At 41.9% G+C, this 22,709-nt stretch overlaps 1 protein-coding gene across 5 annotated transcripts in view; it reads left to right on the top strand.

The window, feature by feature from the left end:
* RABGAP1L (RAB GTPase activating protein 1 like) overlaps nt 1–22,709 on the top strand; it is an 803,019-nt gene that overhangs the window by 101,856 nt on the left and 678,454 nt on the right. For all 5 annotated transcript variants that reach the window (XM_062192989.1, XM_062192987.1, XM_062192988.1 and 2 more), the window contains exons 6-7: nt 6,481–6,638; nt 7,794–7,904. In XM_062192989.1, the coding sequence (XP_062048973.1) occupies nt 6,481–6,638; nt 7,794–7,904 (269 nt within the window). The remainder of the gene's footprint in view (nt 1–6,480; nt 6,639–7,793; nt 7,905–22,709) is intronic.

Genomic DNA, 22,709 nt, shown 5'->3' with positions numbered 1-22,709 from the left:
AGAGAGAATCTTCCATCTGCTGGTTTACTCCCCAGATGGCCAGAGCTGGGCCTGTCTGGAGCCAGGAGTTTCTTCTGGGTCTCCCATGTGGATTCAGGGATCCAAGGACTTGAGCCATCATCCACTGCTTTCCCAGACCATTAGCAGGGAGCTGGATTGGAAGTGGAACAGCCAGGACTCCAACTGATGCCCATATGGGATAGTGGTGCAATAAGCGGCGGCTTTACCTGCCAGGCCTCGGCACCAGCCCTGGGGCATTGTTTCTAAGTGAAGAATAACACTGAGTGTATAATAGAGGGCTTATGCCAGTGACCGTGCTGAGCATTTGTTTCATACTCATCCCAAGACAGACAGCATTTGTTTATCCATGGGATCATATTTTTCTCTTTGCCTGGAGAAGTCCTTTTCTATGCCTGGTTTCCAGGCTTCTTATTAGCACCTCCTCTTTATTTTCAAGAGTGTTCTGGTTTCAGTGATGTTCTGTGATTGCCCTTTGTTTATCCTCAGGCCAGCAGTAGAGGTGGGAGAACTGAGGTTCAAATCCAAGTCTTTGGCTCTGAAGAGCCATATAGTTTCAGTAAAACTTTCCTGCTGTTTAAATACCATAAACACAAGTGTTGATTCTTTTTGTCTTTCTATTGTGTTCATTAATCTGATTGATCAGCCACATAGCTTATATTCCAGCCACCTTTGTGTTCTACCCGAGGCCCTCGCAGAATATCCTACTGTCTCCCTCCGAGCATGATTATGCCTTTAATTCCTCTGAAGTCCTGGCCGTGTGGTTGGTTACCTGTTTCCTGCTCTGTGGTAAAGGGACGCATTTAGTTCTCAGTGTTTGGATCCCTGTTGATGGCAGAAGCAGTTGGCACAGATAGCTCAGAAGCCCGCTGATAGATAATCTTATCACTTAAGTATTTGTGTAGCAACGCCAGTAATTCCATTGTTTTCCGTTTTTTGTTTTGCAGAGTCCCTGGATCAGTTAAAAGCAAGAAGACACCTTCTAGAGAGGAGCGGCCTGCCTGCCACCACCCGCCGTCACCGCGCCTTCCACCTTCGCCGTGCTGCTCTTACTTCCCTGTGGAGTCCCTGAAGCGGCAGGCAGCACCAGTGGTAGAAGGGAAGCCCAGTGAAGAGAATGGCTGCCTTGGACACGTGTGACGAAAGAGTTAGGGCTTCCCGCAGCAGGGTTAGGACACGTTTGACCTGTTACCCTGGAGATTATTCTTCAGGCCTCTGCTGGAAAGGATCTCCGTCATCAGCGGCCCCAGAACTGGGCAGCCCAGCCACAAGTAGGAGAAGTGATGTGTTAGTCTTCCGCTGAGAAGCTGCTGACAGGGGAGAACACCAAGAGTCAAGAGGCACCTGAGTTTTTCTTTCTTTTTTTTTTTTTTTTTGGATTTGTATGGTTATGTAAGAGCTTAAAAAGATACTCTAAAACACTTGGTTGATTATCCAACTTTATTTTAGCCGGTGTGACCATTTTTGTCAGTGGATTTTTATGATATTATTTGCATTTTTCTCATCTGGCATTGCAGGCCTGTATAGATATTTCATGATAAACATCGAGACTATCATTGAGCTCTGCATGGAAAGATACTGTTTCTATGCAGATATTTACTGAGGTGGTATTTTAGCTAAATGCCTTATTTTGAAAGCAGAAGTGGTTACTTTTCCGTAAGTAAATTTATTTATGATAAGTCTTGAAAAACATGCCTGTTAACTTATTTTCAACAGGTGGTTTATCTGAGCAAGTTGCTTTAAAATTTTACCAACTGCCTTTCACGGTATCTTTTAAATAGTGATTTTTTTTTTTACATTTATTTCTTGAGTGAATACTTTCTTGAAATAAATCTCTAAAAGAAGGAGTTATCTCATACTAATATTAATGAAGAGGCTTATCTTTGAAAAAATTAGCTATGATGTTTATGTAAATACCTTTGTTATTTAGTAACTTTATTTGGACTTTTAACATGTAATACCCATTTGAGAATTTGGAAAATACTGAAATAAAGAAGAAAATTAAAAGCGCTCAAAAATCCATTGCATTTAATATTTTGTCGTGTCTGCATTCCAGATAGATGCGTGTACCCCATCCTTACTAATTCAACAACAGCGATAACAACAAATCGAGCCAGATACACAGCTTTTTTTTGTTTGATTAGTACTCTTACAAGTATTGTTATCTGAGGAAAAAATTATACCATATTATTTGTCAATAAATCTTTGCGTTCTGTAGAGGAAATGGCCGTCCTAGGTTATTTCCATGTATATTTGCTTTAATAATGTGACATGTATTATAGTGGCTATCATGGTATATGTTTTTAATTTTTCCTTGATGTAATTGGTTGTCCAGTTTATTTCAGCAACAGACATTGGGAATCATTGTTTCTGAAATTTACTGTTCTTTGGGTTCTCATTTCAGCTTATTCACAGATTTCAGAATTCACAAATGAAAACCTTTTTGGTGTAAACAGCCACTTGTAAGATATAATTAGTATTAAATGAATTTGGTTGCTGAAAATAAAATGAATGTTCTGTTATTTCCTTTCTCCAGAAGAGAGAAAGCTAGAATTTGACTTTTTCCCTACCATTCTCTACTCCTGTGGCTCTGCTGCATATACTTAATGTTATAAAGAAATTCCTGAAGCCTTGCTATTTATTACAGAATTTACCAAGTTCTTTGACTTTTTTGATGTGGTTTTCTGATGTGGCAAGCTAGCAAGTATCTCTGACTAAAGAAAGAGATGGGAAAGGAGAAAAAAAGGAAAAAAATATGATTGGGGTTTGGTACTAATTCATATAAAATGATGTAGAGGTGATCTTTATTTTTACTTATAGTGCATCCTAAAAATACACTGAAGTTGAATGTATAGAAGGTAGGCAGTAGACTTCAAATTTTATTTGAGGGTAAGAAGTAAGGGGTACCCAAAGAAATAAAAGTTGCTTAATATCCATAATTCTACCCTTACCTTGTAGGTATACTCTTCAGTGGCATATTTCTAGCATGTTCTTTATCTTTGCTTTCCTCCCCAACACATAAATTATTGTGCTAAGTCTAATAAGTAATACCAAGTAATAATAACTTAAGCTAAACACATCTGCAATTGGCTGACATGCAACTGCATTTGATGGAATGGAAACTCTTTCTTTTCTCTCCCTCCAGCACCTGGAATGGTACTTAGTACACAGAATGCACTCAAGAAATATTAGTTGAATGAATGAGTGAATTTGTTATTGTCTTAATTATATGAGATTTGAGACCTAAAGTTCTTATTGATATCAGTGCTTCACTACTTTTGTTTTTTTACATTTATGTAAGATTATAATGGGATAACAGTTGATAAATGTTGTAACACAAGCTGGGGCTCTTGCAGGAGTTACACTTAGACTGGCACACTGTCTTCACGGTTATTAAAAGTGTTAATCAGCTAATTTAGGAAACTATTTGGCAATCATTGTTAGAGATGTAAGTGTGGCTATTGGAAAGAAGTATGAGGACCACTTATTTTTGAATGCAATAGACAAGAAAAGATTCATGGTAGAATATAATGTTAAAAGAAAAGTAGAAAAATTAGAATGGCCTGTTGAAAGGAGTATTCTTATTTTAAGCATTTTACAAGATAGTATATTCCTTGACTAATAGAATCCCATGCTCATTTGAATTCATTTCATCTGAGGTTAAGGGTTTGCTAATATTTATAGCAGTCTTCTTACTTGTACCTCCCAGTGTGAGGTATTGAAATTATAACCTTTGTTGTATGTTTCCTCTCATTCATTCTTCAGCCGGTGGGTGAGCTGAGACATTTGGAGTGTCTTTAGTGCTTTAGGCTCACCAACTTGAGGAGGTATGATACTTTCTTTGGAACCCAAGGAAGAGAATAACCTATAGAGAAGTGAGAGATTTAGAGTACTTCTCCACTTCAGGGGAAGAGTTTAGGCCATTATTTTTATATGTGCATTTGTATATGTCTATATCTTTAAAGTAATCACTATAGTAGCCTTATACTAATAGAATAAATAAGATGTTTTTGGCATCCCATTCTGGGACTCCTTTAGCATTTTAATACCATGATGACATTGAGTAAAAACACTAGAAGCTCTTTAAATCATGTTACCCTATATGCTTGTTGCTAAGACCACTGTTTGCTCTATTATGTGGCTTGCTGTCTAGCCCTCTGAAGCTGGGAGAAATGAAGAGAAAAACCAAGGACTTGCTAAAGTCTTGTTTGTGAGTGTTCACTGGGAAGACATAGACGGCAGCATCATTTTAGCAATTATCTTAGGATCCATCCATTGAGATATTGTCGGAGTATGTTTTGAAGCCTAGAGACATCTAAAAATAGTTTCTTTTGTGAACTTTAATTAGGTCAGCATCTTTATAACTGCTTTTAAGTGTCACAGGTTAAAGAAGCAAAGCAAGAAAATTTAAAACTGACTTTTTAAAGTAAAATGAAAGAATCTTTAAAAAAGATTTTATTTATTTATTTGAGATGTAGAGTTACAGACAGAGAGAGGGAGAGACAAAGAAACCATCCACTGGTTCCCTCCCCAGATGGCCACAACAACTGGAGCTGGGCTGATCTGAAGCCAGGAGCCAGGAGCTTCCCATGTGGGTTTCCCAACATGGGTGCAGGGGCTCAAGCATTTGGGCCATCTTTTACTGATTTCCCAAGAAAGCTGGATTGGAAGAGGAGTAGCTGGGACATGAAGTGGTACCCATAGGGGATGCTGGTGCCGCAGGCGGAGGCTTAGTCCCCTATGCCACAGTGCCAGCCCCAGGAAAGAATTCTTAATCATGCTGCCATTTGTTGTTATTTGAGAGCACGGCCACAGACAGAGGGAGAGCGAAAGGTCTTTGATCCGCTGCTGGTTCATTCCCAAAATAGCCGCAGTGACCAGAGCTGGGCCAATCCAAAGCCAGGAACCAGGAGCTGCCTCCAGGTGCAGGGGCCACCCTCTGCTACTTTCCCAGGCCACAGCAGAGTTGGATTGGAAGAGAAGCCACCGGGACTAGAACTAGCACCCAATGGATGCCAGCACTGCAGGCGGAGGCTTAGCCCAGTACGCCTCACTGGCGAACCCTCAACTTTTTCTTGATAAATGATGTGCATGCTATATAAATACCCAAACCTAATTAGCTTAAAAGGCAATTTCTTTTAAGACAATCTTGCCTTTGCATTAAATATTATTTGAGACTCTCTTCAATTTTTCTGAGATACTGAAAAGTTTTCTCTTGTACTGACAAGGTTATCTTCTGGCCAGTCCTCTGGTGTGTTTTTATGGGGGAGAATATGAATTGGTTAATGTTGTCAGTTTACTCTCTCTCCCAAGTGGTCTTCATCCTCCTATGTTTCTTCATTTTCAGGATGTCCAAATCCCTTTATCTTATTTCCTTCTAAATTACAGCACCTAAATCTTAGTTCTCTTCTGGTCATTGGTATTATAGTGGTGATTACTTACTGTGGAACTATATCTATGTGAGTTTGAAAACACACCTCATGTTTGAACTTAAGTTTCTGTGAGATGATGTCCTATATTAGTTTCATAAACTTTTTAAAAAGATTTATTTATTTTTATTTGAAAGAGTTACAGAGAGAGGTAGAGACAGAGAAAGAGAGAGAGAGAGGTCTTCCATCAACTGGTTCACTCCCCAAAGGGCTGAGCTGATCTGAAGCCAGGGGCCAGGAGCTGCTTCTGGGTCTCCCAAATGGCTGCAGGAGCTGAAAGACTTGGGCCATCTTCCACTGCTTTCCCAGGCACATTAGCAGGGATCTGGATCAGAAGGGGAGCTTCTGGGACTTGAACTGTCAACCATATGGGACACTGGCATTTCAGGCTTGGGCTTTAACCCACTGCGCCACAGCGCTGACCCTAGTTTCATAAACTTGAACATTTTGTGAACTGAATTTACATTCTGAGGCATAGTTTGGTGATGTTTCCCTCCTTGGGCTTCATTCACAGAGAGTTTTTAGGCTGTAACAATTTAGAGTTGGGATGGTCTACATTTAACATACATAGTTTTGTACCCACCCCTCTTTAATGCGTAAGTGATAAAAAAATTTGTCATAACATCTAAGCAACTGATAGATGTGTAGACTATATATATTTTATCTGTTAAAATTGTGTCGGGCCGGCGCCATGGTGTAGCAGATAAAGCTGCAGCCTGCAGTGCTGGCATCCCATATGCACACCGGTTCAAGTCTTGGCTGCTTCACTTCTGATCCATCTCTCTGCTGATGGCCCGGGAAAGCAGTAGAAAATGATCCAAGTGCTTGGGCTCAGCTCTGGCTATTTTGGCCATCTGGAGAGTGAACCAGTGGGTGGAAGGTTCTCTCTCTCTCTCTCAACTCTGCCTTTCAAATAAATAAATGATTTTTCTTAAAATTGTAGTCATGGAAAGTTTAGATGCAAGAATTAGGAGAGAAGAGTATCAGAATGCAAATCCTTTGCCTAATGGTATCTCTATTTTCATTCTTTTAGGTAAGCAGAATTTTGTATAGTTTCTGTACAGCATTCAAACGTTCTTCCAGACAAGTATCTGATGTTAAAGACTCAATTGTCCCTACTCCTGACAGTGATGTGTTCACCTTCAGTGTCTCCTTGGAGGTAAAAGAAGATGATGGAAAAGGAAACTTTAGGTGAGGCTATTTGGAAAGAATAAAACTTAGTGTTGTCCTGAAATGCAAAACCGGCTCCTATAGTTTCCAGAAACTATACAGTATTGGCATAAAGCTTTAAACGGATGAAGAACTATTTGGTCCGTGAATACATATGTTTCACTGTTTTCACGCTTACCTGATATTTAAATAATCTAGTGGCTTAAAAATATTGATATTTAATTGAGAATTTAGTAAATTAATAAGAGTAAAACGTTATTTCTTTTGTTTCATGAAACTTTTAAAGTTTGGTGTATGTGCTTTTTTTTCTTCATGTTTTATGTTTTTTTTTTTCCATTAAAATGTACATAGAATCACTTTTGATGTTCTCTGGTAGTACTTATACAGATTGATTGACCATCAGGTAATTTACTATTCTATTCTGTTGTATGGTTTGAATTTTTTTCTCCAGTTCAAAAAGAGGTAGTTATTAGGGCAGTTATATTATTTAATGATTGCCTGTTTACCTTATTGTGCCTTTAATTCTAGCAATGATTACTATGTAGGTACTTTACCTGTATTTTACAGATAGAGAAATTGAACCTCAGGTGGAATAAGTTGTTCAAGGTATTTTTCTTTTTCAGATTAGACAATCTATACTTTAAAAATGTATTATTTTAATGAATTAATTCATAAGAATAGCAGCCAGGCTAGAGCCTGACTGAGTTGCCCTATTCTTTATTCTATATCTTCTTGCGTATCTTTTATATGTTATAGTCTCCTCAAATTGTAGGTATCTGAAAATAAGTTCTCACTGTCTGTGCTTTAGGTTTTACTATATTACATGCACCCAGGACCCTTCAACCAGTGAGACCAGAAATGTATTTTAAAAAATTTAAACCACATTCCTAAATTTGTTAAATTTAAAAACTAAAATTTGAAAACGTTGTAATTTTTACCATCTTGGGTTTAACCTCGGTTGAGAGATTTGTAAATTGAGCTTAAAAATTCATAAAAACTGTATTATTGACTATAAAATGTGTGGTTTGCTACTTGTGGCAAGGTGAGAACTTAGTACATCTCAAGAATGAGAATGTTGTCAGTTAAATACCTTCTTTTCTTATTTTAACATCAGAATAGGTTATGTGATCATTTTATTGAATTATTGGTAATTCCTATTCTTTTTGAATATTTCAGTCCTGTGCCTAAGGATAGAGATAAGTTTTATTTCAAATTAAAGCAAGGAATAGAGAAGAAGGTTGTGATTACCGTGCAGCAACTTTCTAACAAAGAATTAGCTATCGAAAGGTAAGCATCTTGCTCCTAAACACTACTGAAACCTCGGGCTAACATTACAAATGTGTTTCCAGAACCTGCTGAATCTCAGCAGCTTGCTGTGTTACTCACTGTTGCTTCTCCATATGCTTCAGTTTCTCCAATTAAAAGTAAGATGAGAATAATATTACTGTCTCCATTTTAAGGATAAAAGATACTATAAAGTCAGTTACAAATGATATTTGTAATGTAGATGAAAACTGAAAGGTTACAGTCTAATATGTGAGGCTATGCAAAGGTTTGTAGAAAATGGAACTAAGAGGTCAGTTTAGGGATGAGCATTTGGCCTAGTGGTTGAGATACTCATGTCCCATAGTGGAGTGCCTTTGTGTGATGCCCCGCGTCTGCTCCCGACTCCAGTTTCCTGTTGAGTACTGGGAAGTAGGAGGTGATGGCTTAAGTACTTGGCTTAAGTACTTAAGTACATGTGGGAGACTTGAATTGAATTCTGGTCTCTGGCTTCCGCTCAGCCCAGCCATTGAACCAGAAGATAGGAGTTGTCTCTGTGTCTCCATCTTGAACCAGTTTTTTAGGAAAAGTTTATTTCGGGCCAGTACTGTGGCATGGTGGGTAAAACCATGGCCTGCAGTGCCCGCATCCCATATAGGCACTGGTTTGAATCCCGGCTGCTCCACTTCCAGTCCAGCCCTCTGCTATGGCCTGGAAAGCAGGAGAAGATGGCGCAAATCCTTGGGCTCCTGAATCCACATAGGAGACCCGAAAGAAGCTCCTGGCTCCTGCCTTCGGATCAGCTCAGCTCTGGCCTTTGCAGTCATTTGGGGAGTGAACCAGCGGAAGGAAGACCTCTTTCTCTGGCTCTACCTTTCTCTGTAACTCTCTTTCAAATAAATAATCTTTAAAAAAAACTATAAAGTTTTTTCTTTTCAATAAATTTTAAAAATTTGGTTTTTATTTATTTGAAAGGCAGAGAGGGAGAACTTCCACCCACTAATTAACTCCCCAAATGCCTACCATAGCTAGGGCTGGGCCAACCTGAAGCCAGGAACCTAGAACTCAGTCCAGGTCTCCCACATGAGTGAGAGGGACCCAAGAACTTGTGCCATCAGCTGCTGCTACCCAGGGTGTACATTATCAGGAAGCTGAATTGAAAGCAGCAGGTGTGGAGGAGGAAACGGAACCTACACATTCTATATGGGATGTGGAAATCCTGTGCAGAGTCTTAACTGCTTGTCAGATGCCTGCTTCTGTGGTTTTTTGAAAATACGGATTTTCCATTAACTTTTTGAGAATCAGTTACTATTTATGGACTTTAAAATTTTTTTGCATCAAAATAAAATTTTCTTTCAATTCCAGTTTTCACAAACTTTTTGAAGTACTCTTGTACATAAGTTTCTTGATAACTTGTAGAAAACAAAGGAGAAAAATGGGCAAACGGTTGTGTAGATAAACCACTGTAAGCCTGTCTGAATGTGTAACAAATATATGTAAAGAACACTTGATTAGGGGCCAGCACTGTGGCTTAGCAGGTTAAGCTGCCTCCTATGACTCTCGCATCCCATATGGGTGCCAGTTGCTGTACTTTTTTTTTTTTTTTTTTTATTTGACAGGTAGAGTTATAGACAGACAGGTCTTCCTTCCATTGTTCACTCCCCAAATGGCTGCCACCGCTGGCGCTGCACCTATCCAAATCCAGGAGCCAGGTGTTTCCTCCTGGTCTCCCATGTGGATATAGGGGCCCAAGGACCTGGGCCATCCTCAACTGCCCTCCTGGGCCCCAGCAGAGAGCTGGACTGGAAGAGGAGCAACCGGGACTAGAACCTGGCGTCCATATGGGATACCGGCGCCGCAGGTGGAGGATTAACCAAGTGAGCCAAGGCGCAGTTCCACCCCCTCCTCAACCCCCCAGTTGCTTCTCTTCTGATCCAGCTCCCTGCTAGTGTGCCTGGGAAAGCAGTGGAAGATGGCCCAAGGCCTTGGGCCCCTGCACCCATGTGGGAGACCCAAAGGAGGCTCCTAGCTCCTGGCTTCGGACCCGCCCAGCTCTGGCTGTTGTGGCCATTTGGGGACTGAACTGTTGATGGGAGATTTCTCTTTGTCTGTCTGTTTTTTCTAACTCTGCCTTTCAAATACGTAAATAAATCTTGAAAAAAAAAAAAAAAAGACCTGATTCACATATAGATAGGAAAAAATGCAAATTTATTCTAGGACAACATTGCAAAAGTATGTTGTGAAGATGGGATATGGGGAAAAGAGTATTCTCCTATTGTTAATGGAAATGTAAAGTTGCAAATCATTCTGGCAATATCTGTAAAGATAAAAAAATACCTGTATTTGGACATGACAGTCTCATTCTTAGGGAATCTATGCTGTTGGAAATTAAAGTGCCACTATTTAAGGACGTATTTTAGAGGATGCTTGTTAATAAAGGCGTTGCTTTGTAGTGGAAAAAAGCTGCAATTATAAATGCCTGTTCACTTTACTTTAAGGAGTGGGGAAAATTTGTAAAAACCTCTTCATCAGGACTTCTGTATATTGTAATTATTCTCTCTGTCCTCCACATTCTCTAGACTGGGATGAGGGTGGGGGCACTTGAGCTGCTGTTGGCATCCATGACTACTCCTGTTCCTCTTAAATCTTGGAGATACCTTGGCCGGCGCCGCGGCTCACTTGGCTAATCCTCCGCCTGCAGCACCGGTACACCAGGTTCTAGTCCTGGTCGGGGCGCCGGATTCTGTCCTGGTTGCTCCTCTTCCAGGCCAGCTCTCTGCTGTGGCCCAAGTGGAGGATGGCCCAAGTGCTTGGACCCTGCACCCGCATGGGAGACCAGGAGGAAGCTCCTGGCTTCAGATCGGCGCAGTGCACTGGCCGTAGCAACCATTTAGGGGGTGAACCAATGGAAGGTAGACCTCCCTCCCTCCCTCCCTCTCTCTCTCTCTCTCTCTCTCACTCTCACTCTCACTCTCTGCCTGTCCCCCCCCCCAAAAAAAAAAATCTTGGAGATACTTAGTCTTCAATCATCTGCAGTTTTCTCTAGAAGCTGGGGTGTTTATTTCTACTTTGTTTCTGTCTTTGGACATAGCAACCAGTGTTCAGTAACAAAGTTCTGTTTAACACCTTTGTAATGTGATATATAGATCTATGTTTTGTTTTTAATTTTTATTTATTTGAAAGGTTATTGAGACCTTGAAGGGGAGAAGGAGGGTGGAGAGAAAGGAAATGAGAGAGAGAGATGGAGAGAGAGGTTTTCCATCTGCTGACTCACTACCCAAATATACACAACCACCAGGGCTGGGCCAGCCCAAAGCCAGGAGCTTGGAGTTCCATCCAGCTCACCCGTGTGATGGCAGGGACACAATGCCTTGAGTCATCTTGTCCTCTCTCCAAGGAAGCCATAATCAAGAGCAGAGCTAGGACTTGAACCCAGGCACTTTGATGTGGACTGTGGGTATCCCTAGTGGTCACCTGAACTGGTAATATAATTCTAAATAAATATTTTAGAATCTTGGAGTTGTATGATTAAATAGTTTATTATGCCTAAATTATGTCTAACTATAAGGCTATCCTACTTTTCCCAATGAGAAGCTCTAGCTTGGTCAACTTGAATATAACAACCTGTATGAGTATAAGTGAAATAGTTGAATGCCTAATTATGTTTCTATTGTTAAGTTGCTAAAACATTTACATATGTATTCAAAATATATAAAAAATACTAATTTAGAAATGTTACTTTTGTCCACTTTATATTCATAAAACATTTTTTCAGATTCTCCCCAATAATCTTTAATATCATTGTCTTCATTATCAGTTAAACTACTTGTTGAATAATTTTAAGGCACTTGTTCCAGAGCGTTTTTTGAGAGAAAATGCCTTTTGAATCAGTATGTTACTATCAATAGAAATTTTACCTAAGACACAGGTGCTTATTTTTATACATTAGAAAAGTTGTTTTAAAAATAATTTCATACAGAGCCACTTACTCTAGTGCTTTTTTTTTCTTTTTAAAGTTGTCTTTTATCTTAAAAAATTTATTTTTGATGACACATCTTTTTTTTTTAACTTTTATTTAATGAATATAAATTTCCAATGTACAGCTTATGGATTACAATGGCTTCCCCCTCCCATAACTTCCCTCCCACCCGCAACCCTCCCCTCTCCCACTCCCTCTCCCCTTCCATTTGCATCAAGATTCATTTTCAATTCTCTTTATATACAGAAGATCAATTTAGTATAAAGATTTCAACAGTTTGCACACACATAGAAACACAAAGTGAAACATACTGTTTGAGTACTAGTTATAGCATTAAATCAAAATGTACAGCACATTAAGGACAGAGATCCCACATGAGGAACACGTGCACAGTGACTCCTGTTGTTGACCCAACAAATTGACACTCTAGTTTATGGCACCAGTAACCACCCTAGGCTGTTAATGACACATCTTTATGCATATGTTTTTACAGGGTACAGGTGATTTTTCAGTACATCTATACATTGTGTGAAGATTAAATTACAGTAATTGGCATAGTCTTCACCTCAAACATTTATCATTACTTTGTTGTGAAAACTTTAACTGTGCTCTCCTATCTGTAGTGAACAGTATGTCATTGTTAACTGTGGTCAGCGTACTATGCAATAGAACACAGGAGTTTGCTTCTTGTATCTAGCTGTAACACTGTACCCACCAACTAACCTCTCAGCTTTCTGTCTAACCCCCTCTCCACCCCCTGGGAACAACGGTCCCGCTCTTAGCTTCCATGAGATATTACAATGTTTAGGGTCCCACGTATGAGTGAGATCATGCAGTATTTGTCTTTCTGTGCCTGGCTTGTTTCATGTACCAGTTCATTCACGTCTTCACAGATAACAGGATTTCAGCTTTTTCTGAGTAGTCTTCCATTATGTAAATGTACCTCTTTTCTTGCATCTAGTCATCTACTGATAGATACTGAAGTTGATTCCAGGTTTGTCTGTTGTGAAGAGTGCTGCCGTAAAGCATGGGAGGACAGGTGTCTCTGACAGAGAGATTTCACAGAGATACACAGCAGTGGAAATGCTGGAATATAATAAGGCAGTTCTGTTATATTAAGAACGTTTAACAATTTGACACCTACAGTGTTGCGACTTATTTGAAATGGGTGTTTCTCTGAAAACGCACATTGAGAAAACTTGACATGGAAAAAAGAATATTTGAATAGCTCTGTATGTGTTTAAGAAATTAAATTCATTTACAAAATATTCTCCCCAGGGCTGGCATTGTAGCCTGGTAGGCTAAGCCTCCCCCTGTGGTGCTGGCATCCTGTATGGGTCCCAGCTGCTCCTCTTCCGATCCAGCTCCCTGCCAATGGCGTGGGAAAGCAGTAGAAGACGGCCCAAGTGCTTGGGCCCCTGCTCTCACATTGGAGACCCAAAAGAAGCTCCTGGCTCCTGGCTTCAGATTGGCCCTGCTCCAGTGGTTGATGGCCATTTGGGGAGTGAACCAGCTGATGGAAGACCTCTCTCTGTCTGTCCCTCTCTCTCTGTAATTGTGCCTTTCAGATAAATAAATAAATAAGTAAAATCTTTCTTTTTTCTTTTTTTTTAATTTATTTTTATTTATTTATTTTTTGACAGGCAGAGTGGACAGTGAGAGAGACAGAGAGAAAGGTCTTCCTTTTGCTGTTGGTTCATCCTCCAATGGCCGCCGCGGTTGGCGCGCTGCGGCCTGCACACTGCGCTGATCCGATGGCAGGAGCCAGGCACTTATCCTGGTGTCCCATGGGCTGCAGGGCCCAAGGACTTGGGCCATCCTCCACTGCACTCCCTGGCCACAGCAGAGAGCTGGCCTGGAAGAGGGATAACCGGGACAGGATCGGTGCCCCGACTGGGACTAGAACCCGGTGTGCCGGCGCTGCAAGGCGGAGGATTAGCCTATTGAGCTGCGGCGCCGGCTAAATCTTTCTTTTTTCTAAAAAAAAGATCTAGTTATTTATTTGAAGGTCTAGAGTTACAGAGAGAGAAGGAGAGGCAGAGAAAGAGAGAGAGAGAGAGAAAGAGATCGAGATCTTTCATCCACTGGTTCGCCCCCCAATTGGCTGCAGTGTCCGGAGCTGCGCCTATCCAAAGCCAGGACCCAGGAGCTACTTCCAGATCTGCCATGTGGTTGCAGGGTCCCAAAGACTTGGGCCATCTTCTGCTGCTTTCCCAGGCACATTAGCAGGGAGCTGGATACGGAGTGGAGCAGTTAGGACTCAAATCGGTGCCCATTTGGGATGCCAGCACTGCAGGTGGTGGCTTTACCTGCTACGCCACAGCACTGGCCCCAATAAGTAAAATCTTAAATTGTTTTTGCAGGAGATAGCTAAAGGCATGAATAGTGTCACTGGTGAATTCTACTGAACTTTTAAAGAAGTAATAACACAATAATATGTTGTTTCAGAAAATAGAGAAGAATCAAGTACTTTCCAGCTCATTTTTCTTTCTTTTTTTTTTTTTTCTTTTTTCTTTTTTTTTGACAGGCAGAGTGGACAGTAGAGGGAGACAGAGAGAAAGGTCTTCCTTTTTGCCGTTGGTTCACCCTCCAATGGCCGCCGCGGTAGGCGCGCTGCGGCCGGCGCACTGCGCTGATCTGATGGCAGGAGCCAGGTGCTTCTCCTGGTCTCCCATGGGGTGCAGGGCCCAAGCACTTGGGCCATCCTCCACTGCACTCCCTGGCCACAGCAGAGAGCTGGCCTGGAAGAGGGGCAACTGGGACAAGATCGGTGCCCCAACCGGGACTAGAACCTGGTGTGCCGGCGCCGCAAGGCAGAGGATTAGCCTGTTGAGCCATGGCGCCAGCCTCTTTCCTGCTCATTTTAAGAAAATCAACATAACCTAGGTAATCAGACCTAGTGAGTACAAGAAAAGCCATGGATTTGTAGTTCTAATTAACCTACGTGAAAAACCCCTTATCTGAATATACAGCAAATCAAATCGAGGGATTAAAGATAAAATATATAACATTAGATTTTTTTCCCCTCTTTCTTTTGTATGTCTGCTCTGTTGTTGAGATTTATACTTTTCCCATGTTTTCATGATGGTGGTTACCACCTTTTCATTTCTTTTTTTTAACTTTTTTTTTTTTTTTTTACTTTTTTTGACAGGCAGAGTGGACAGTGAGAGAGAGAGAGAGAAAGGTCTTCCTTTTGCCGTTGGTTCACCCTCCAATGGCCGCCACGGCTGGCGCGCTGCGGCCTGCGCACTGCGCTGTTCCGATGGCAGGAGCCAGGCACTTATCCTGGTCTCCCATGGGGTGCAGGGCCCAAGCACTTGGGCCATCCTCCACTGCACTCCCTGGCCACAGCAGAGAGCTGGCCTGGAAGAGGGGCAACCGGGACAGAATCTGGTGCCCCGACCGGGACTAGAACCCGGTGTGCCGGTGCCGCCAGGCGGAGGATTAGCCTGTTGAGCCACGGCGCCGGCCCATTTTTTTTTTTTTTTTTTAAGATATATTTTATTTATTTGAAAGACAAAGTTATGGAGAGAGGTCTTCCATCCGCTGGTTCACTCCCCAGATGGCTGCATCGGCCAGAGCTGCGCTGATCCAAAGCCAGGAGCCAGAAGCTTTTTCCAGGTCTCCCACGCAGGTGCAGGGGCCCAAGGACTTGGGCCATCTTCTACTGCTTTCCCAGGCCATGGCAGAGAGCTGGATTGGAATTGGAGCAGCCAGGACTAGAACTGGCGCTGATACGGGATGCCAGTGCTTCAGGCCAGGGCGTTAACCTGCTGCCCCACAGCGCCGGCCCCTACCTTTTCATTTCTTATGTAGGACTCCCTTCAGCATTTTCTGATGGGCCAATCTGGTAGAGATGAATTCCTTCCATTTTCGCTTGTCATGGAAAGTCTTTGTTCTCCTTCATTTCTGAATACCCTTGCTGGGTATAATATTTGTGTCTGGCAATTTTTTCTTTCAGAACTTTTAATTTTTTAAAAGATTTATTTATTTATTTGAAAGGGTTACAGAGAGGGGGAGAGAGAGAGAGAGAGAGCTTCCATCTGCTGGTTCATTCCCCAAATAGCCACAATAGCCAGGGCTGGAAGCCAGGAGCTTCATCCCAGTCTTCCTGTCGGTCTCAGGGGCCCAAGCACTTGGGCTGTCGTCTGCTGCTTTCCCAAGGGCATTAGCAGGAAGGTGGATCTAAAGTGGAGTAGCCGGGATTTGAACCAGCACTCATATGGGAGCCTGTGCCAGAATGCTGGCCCCACTTTTGGAACTTTAAATATTTTGTACCATCTCTCCTATTTTTAAAGTCTCAGTGTTAATCTAATGGAGTTCCTTATAAGTAATTTGATGCTTTTCTGTTGGTGTTTTTAGAACTTTAAAAATTTTTTTAAAAATTTTAATTTGATTATAACATGCTTTTGGGAGGATCATTTTTGGTCCAATTTGTTCAGGGTTCTTTCGGCTTTCTGGACCTAGATGTCTCTGTCTTTCTGAAGACTGGAATGTTTTCAGCAATTATGTCAGCGACATAGGTTTTTCTATGTCTTTTCCCTTTTCTTCTCTTTCTAGAACACCCATAATGTGAATGCTTACTTAATTTATTGCTGAGATTCTCAACAGTGATTTCATTTATTGAGTTTTTTAGCTACAAGATTTCTCAGTGATTCATTTTTAGGTTCTTTATGATGACTTTCTCATTCGTATGATGAATTGTCTTCCTAGAGTATTGGTTTGTTTATCTGCATTCCCTTGGAAGGTTTTCTTACCTCAGGTGGTGCGTCCATTTCCATGTCTTTGTGTGCTGTTGCTAGAGATGCTGTGTTCTTTCGGAGGCATCCTGTTACTTTGGTTCTTCATGCTTGTGCACTTATATTGGTTTTTGTGCATCTGATGGGTCAGTTGCGTTTATCATTTTAATAGGGTAGTTTTAGTTTAGTTTTGTTTTGTTTTTAACAGGCAGAGTGGACAGTGAGAGAGACAGAGAGAAAGTCTTCCTTTTTGCCGTTGGTTCACCCTCCAATGGCTGCTGTGGCTGGTGCGTTGCGGCCGGTGCATCGCGCTGATCCGTAGCCAGAAGCCAGGAGCTTCTCCTGGTCTCCCATGGGGTGCAGGGCCCAAGCACTTGGGCCATCCTCTACTGCCTTCCTGGGCCACAGCAGAGAGCTGGACTGGAAGAGGGGCAACCGGGACAGAATCTGGCGCCCCAACCAGGACTAGAATCCGGTGTGCCAGTGCCGCAGGTGGAAGATTAGCCTATTGAGCCGCGGCGCCGGCCTAATAGGATAGTTTTTTTTTTTTTTTTTTTACAGGCAGAGTGGATAGTGTGAGAGAGACACAGAGAAAAAGGTCTTCCTTTTTGCCGTTGGTTCATTCTCCAATGGCCACTGCGGCCGGCGCATCGTGCTGATCCGAAGCCAGGAGCCAGGTGCTTCTCCTGGTCTCCCATGGGGTGCAGAGCCCAAGCACTTGGGCCATCCTCCACTGCCTTCCCGGGCCATAGCAGAGAGCTGGCCTGGAAGAGGGGCAACCGGGATAGAATCCGGCGCCCCAACCGGGCCTAGAACCTGGTGTGCCGGCGCCGCAAGGCAGAGGATTAGCCTGTTAAGCCACGGCGCTGGCCCTAATAGGATAGTTTTATAGTGGAAAATTTTATTCTGGTGATGCACCCACTTTTCTGGGTGCCTCTGCAGGCCAAGTCCCTCATGATGTACTAAGTTCTCCTAGGGTGATAGGAGGGCAGGTGGCGCCTCTGGCCTTCACAGGGCTGGGTCTTTGGAGCTACTAGGAGCAGCTGCTTCATAAGACCACAGGTGGGAGAGATCTCAAGATGGCTGTGTGCACCAAGAGACTGGGTGGAGAAGGGTGCAGTGTGGGCTGGGCTCTTCTTTTGGGGAGCAGTGCAGTTGCATGGTAACCCAGCATCTCCCTAGATTGGGCTTAGGGCCTGGGAGGGCCCAAGAGTCGTCCAGTGGTAAATGCCTTGGGATCTGATGTGAGGGGATTGGCGAGAAACTCCTGCTTGGACTTTCCCCACAGAATGAAGTCCCTCTTGGCTCAGGATTGATCTTGAGAGATGGAATGGCAGATGCTGTGTGCTTCGTTCCCTGTGTGTAAGGCTGTTGTCTTTTTGTTCTGCAAAGTTTAGTTAGTCCTGTGCTTGCTTTCCTGCCCCACTCCCCAGTGGGTGTGGTCTTCCTCTGTGCTGTGCTGCCTGAGTTTGAAGGAGCGGTGCTGGTGCGGTCCCATGGCTGCCTGGCTAGTGCAGTGCAGAGGCTCCATCTGCAGGTTCTTCTTGGAGACAGAGGCTGTGGGACTCCGCCTAGCACAGAGCCTGCTGTGAAGGCGTGGACCTGTTCTCATTCCCTCTCCCAAGTTGGAGGTGTTCTCCACACTGCTGCTCTTGGAACTGGGGCAAGGCTGGGGCAGGCAACTCTTCCTTTTCTGCCTCCTTCAGTGCCTCTTACTAGTATGAGGAAACCAAGCTTTGTGGGTTCTCACTTGGCTGCACCAAGTGAATAACTTGTGAATAACTCTTCAAATTAGGATCTCTGTGGACAGCTGATCACTGGAGGATCTCAGCCTTCATCTCACTTTGCCCTCTAAATGGATTTTTAGTTGACAAGGATTGTATATATTTGCTGCGTATAACATGTTTTGAGATATGTATATGTTGTGGAATAGCTTACTTATATCGCTCTTACCGCCATGTTGATGATGATATCTAAAAATGTAACTATTTTGTTGATGATAATATCCAACACTTGCAGTGTGGGTTCATACATCCCCTAATAATGACTAAATCTTTTTTTTTTTTTTTTTTTGACAGGCAGAGTGGATAGTGAGAGAGAGAGACAGAGAGAAAGGTCTTCCTTTTTGCCGTTGGTTCACCCTCCAATGGCCGCCGCGGTAGGCGCATCTCGCTGATCCGAAGGCAGGAGCCAGGTGCTTCTCCTGGTCTCCCATGGGGTGCAGGGCCCAAGCACTTGGGCCATCCTCCACTGCCTTCCCGGGCCATAGCAGAGAGCTGGCCTGGAAGAGGGGTAACCAGGATAGAATCCGGGGCCCCAACCAGGACTAGAACCTGGTGTGCTGGCGCTGCAAGGCAGAGGATTAGCCTGTTAAGCCACGGTGCCGGCCTAATAATGACTAAATCTATGTTAAACTTCTTCCTTTTTCACTCATCCTATCAAATGACCTCTGTAAACATCCAAATGAAAATTGAGCTTGCTTTAGGCTAATGAGCCGTCCCCAAACAACACATTATTCAGCTAACAGAATTTCCTGTGATCTGGCAGATGTTTAAATCACTAAGTATAAATGGTGAACTTCAAGGTGAGCCGGTAGGTGGCAGTCTTACCAAGATAATTCTTAACACCTCTGAATCGTTAACATTGCTGCTGACAGTGAATTGTAGTATAAAACCTTGGTTTGAAGAAAACCCTTTAAACTCCATAATGTTGTCTTCTAAAGGAGGCAATAAAACTTAACGTTATTAAAAACTTTTCATTATGCAATATTTTTGAATATTGAAACCCCAGCACACCATCTCCTACCCAGGATGCTAATTAATACTGTATTTTTTAGAAGTAATTTTTCCTGTCAACTAAGCCCTTTCTCTGTACATCCTGAGTTCCTCTTATTTAGATATTTAATAAACTATACTGGAATTATCTGTACCCCTTCTTAAGGCAAGTTCCATGTTGTTTATCTCCAGAATCTCTAGCATCTGTCATAGTACAGCTTTATAGTTAGGTACATGATCCTCACTTAGCGCTTTGTCTATGCTGGGCACAGTTCCAGGTTTCACCTGCGAAGTGTAGGAACTTTTCTTTTTCATTCTAAAATTGAGGACACTGAGGAATAGAGGTTAAATAATTTACTCAAGGTCATTCAATTATTCTTGAATCAAGTCCACATAACTGTTCCTATAACCTTTTTTAAAAACTTGGATAACTGAATAAAAATATATAAAATGCTAAATTCATTGTAATATGGGCTGAGTAATTTAACATTGCACTTGATAAAATCCTACTTTTTAAGAGGTTTGCGAAAGCTGTTCTTATGTCTTAATGGCTTCTAATTTTCTTTCTCACAATTACCCTTTTGGATGTTAGTAAATATTAAGCTTTAAGAAGTGGACATAAGACAGAAAAGAATGATAGCCAGCATTTATGAGCAATTCTTTTTGGTGGCTGGTGAACAGTTTAATTGTCTTAAATGTAAGGAAGGTTCTAACATTAATGCCCCACTTTGGCAGATGACAAAATACAGGTGTCATGAAGTTAGATAACTTCCAGAAACTGGTAGAGCCAAGGTTTAAACCAATGCCTGACTGATACTTGAGTGGGTACTGTTAAAGAATGAACCTGTTTAAATCTTTCTTACATACTGGATTTAACATTAATCAAGAAGATAAATGATTTGGTATTCTTTGGGGTCTTTTTAGCCGAATTTTAAAGTAAGAACATAGGTGTTGGGGCATCCAAGTGATGGCTCAGGGATTTAAAACCTAGCGTGACCTAGGTAAGGAGTTGATTGGCGTGTGGAAGAGAAAACTGACTTTAACACTAGGGGAAGAAAGCAAGATGTTTGTAATCTGAAATGCGTGAAGAGGGGGAGGTCCAAGCCTGATTTTTTGGGTGACTCCAGCTGAAATGTTAGAGTCATGCAGATCTGATCAGGGCAGGCCCCTGCAGTGTTTTGAAAGCAGAAATGGTGATTAATTCTCTCTGACCAGCTGACCTTTCCAAGAGTTTTTTGTCAGTACCAGCAGAAATATTGTACAAGATTTTTTGCAGAATACTGAGTTGATATGGATTTTTAAGGTCTTATCTAGTGTAAATACTCAATTACTATCACTATTACCCAGCACTCACTTGAATGCTTTGTGTGGATTATTAATTATGCTTGATACCCAAAAAGTGAAGAAGGGGGAGAGTTTTCAGGTTGTATCTTATTAATTTTCTAACTGATTTTTTTGCCCTTATTACTGTGTCTTTTGTAATAAAGTGACTCAGCACAAATAATACTATATATAATTAGAAAATAGATGGCTTTATAATTCCTTAACAAGAAGACATGTTCAAATGATGGTAATCTAAGGTTTTGTGGAGGGGTAATTCGGAAGAGATTTTTGGGCTTTGGGGTTTTATGTTGTCATACCACTCTGTTCCCAGGGATCTCCTTTTGTACTTGCACTGTTTGCCAGAATTAAGTAATGATACAGCAAGCTGAGGACAGTGGTTAGATTTGAGAAATCGTGAGTAAGGATTAGATTTGACTTGTATGAGTGATGTGGGTCAACACTGGTAGAAAGGAAGGGTTTCCATGAAGTCACTTTTACCCTCATTTGGGTGAATAACAGTTGTTCCATATCCATAGGAAAAAATACAACACATTACTAGAAGGCAGTGATCATATGCAACAGTAGATTTAAAACCTATGCAGTCTAATAATTTGCAGAGTAATTCAGAGATGTGCCTGTCTCAGTAGCAAATTCTGCTGTAGCTCTTAGTTTATAGTTGCTGGCTTGCAGCAAAACCAGTATAATGAGAAATTAAGTGATCAGCACCAAACTTTTCAAAAGCATGAGTGATTTCCAAGTACCATTCCTTGGATATTTTCTTGAGTGCAGAAGTTTCTAGCAAGGAGTACTAGGGAAAAAAAAACAACCCAGGTGAGGCTCATTTCTTCCTACAGGACAAACAGTTTCATAGTACGATTTGACATCAATGAAGTTCATCAATAGCAGAATTTGAATTATTATTCAGCTTATCTAATTTGGTGTTAGACTTCTCTGAGAATCTTTTGTTGAATACCCAGTACTTAGTTCTGCCTTTACCCTGGCAAGTTGTTATGGTTTCATTTAGACAGAAGCTCATCCCTGACTTGAAGTTGCCTAGATGTTAGGCCGACTTGCATGTTTTATTTTCTTATATAAATTGATGTGTATATGAACTCTTTTAGAAAAGTCGAGTTTTATATGTTCTGATAATCTTAGAGGACATTCATTCTTTTCGTTTCTGAAAATGAGAAAAATTAGTGGGGTGACCTGAGTGTTACATAGTGTTTTTTTATTTTTATTTTTTTTTAACATAGTGTTTTAAAATCTGCCCTGTGAGCTTATTCTCTTGTTGCCAGGAGAAAAATGACCTCCCCCCCCCTTCCTTAGGAACACAGGGCATTACTTATAGAAAAATCCTTTCATTGTTCTCTGATAGTGACTTCAAGTGGCAGTTGGTAGAACTCTCTTGGCATTATGAGATGCTTTGGAAAATGGATGATTGGAAGCTTCTGTCTGTGTCTCAGCTACTGGACTGGTACTTGTCGTCAGGACAGAATTTTCAGCATCTTCCATTGCTGGCTTCTGCTGGCATCCAGTGGAGGGAGGTGTATGTAATAGTTCTGCCTGTATATGATGAATGAAAACGTACATTGTTTTCTGTAGTGTGTTTTTATAAGTTGATTAGTTCTAGGAGCTCATTTTAAAAACCTTTTTAGCTCGAAATAATTAAAGATTCACAGGGAATTGCAGCGCTGCTCCTGAGAAGCTGCACGTACAGTTTGCCCAGCTTCCTGTAGCAGTGGGTAACATTTTACCCAGCTATGGTCCAGTATCAGAGTTCAGAAACTGACCTTGAAGGACTGGTCTTTGGGTGTAGTAGGTTAGGCTGCTGCCTGTGACTCCAGCATCCCCTGTTGGAGCCCCGATTTGAGTCCTGCCTGATCCAGCTCCCTGCTCATGTGCCTGAGAAAGCAGCAGAAGGTGGCCGAGGTGCTTGGATCCCTGCTCCCCACGTGGAAGACCTGGATGGAGTTCTGGGCTCATTTCTTCATGCTAGCTCAGCCACTGCAGCCAT

The sequence above is a fragment of the Lepus europaeus genome, chromosome 5 (assembly GCF_033115175.1).
Source record: "Lepus europaeus isolate LE1 chromosome 5, mLepTim1.pri, whole genome shotgun sequence".
Classification (NCBI taxonomy): domain Eukaryota; kingdom Metazoa; phylum Chordata; class Mammalia; order Lagomorpha; family Leporidae; genus Lepus; species Lepus europaeus.
The sequence above is the reverse complement of the archived record's forward strand: the minus strand, read 5'-3'. Positions and strand labels throughout refer to the sequence as shown.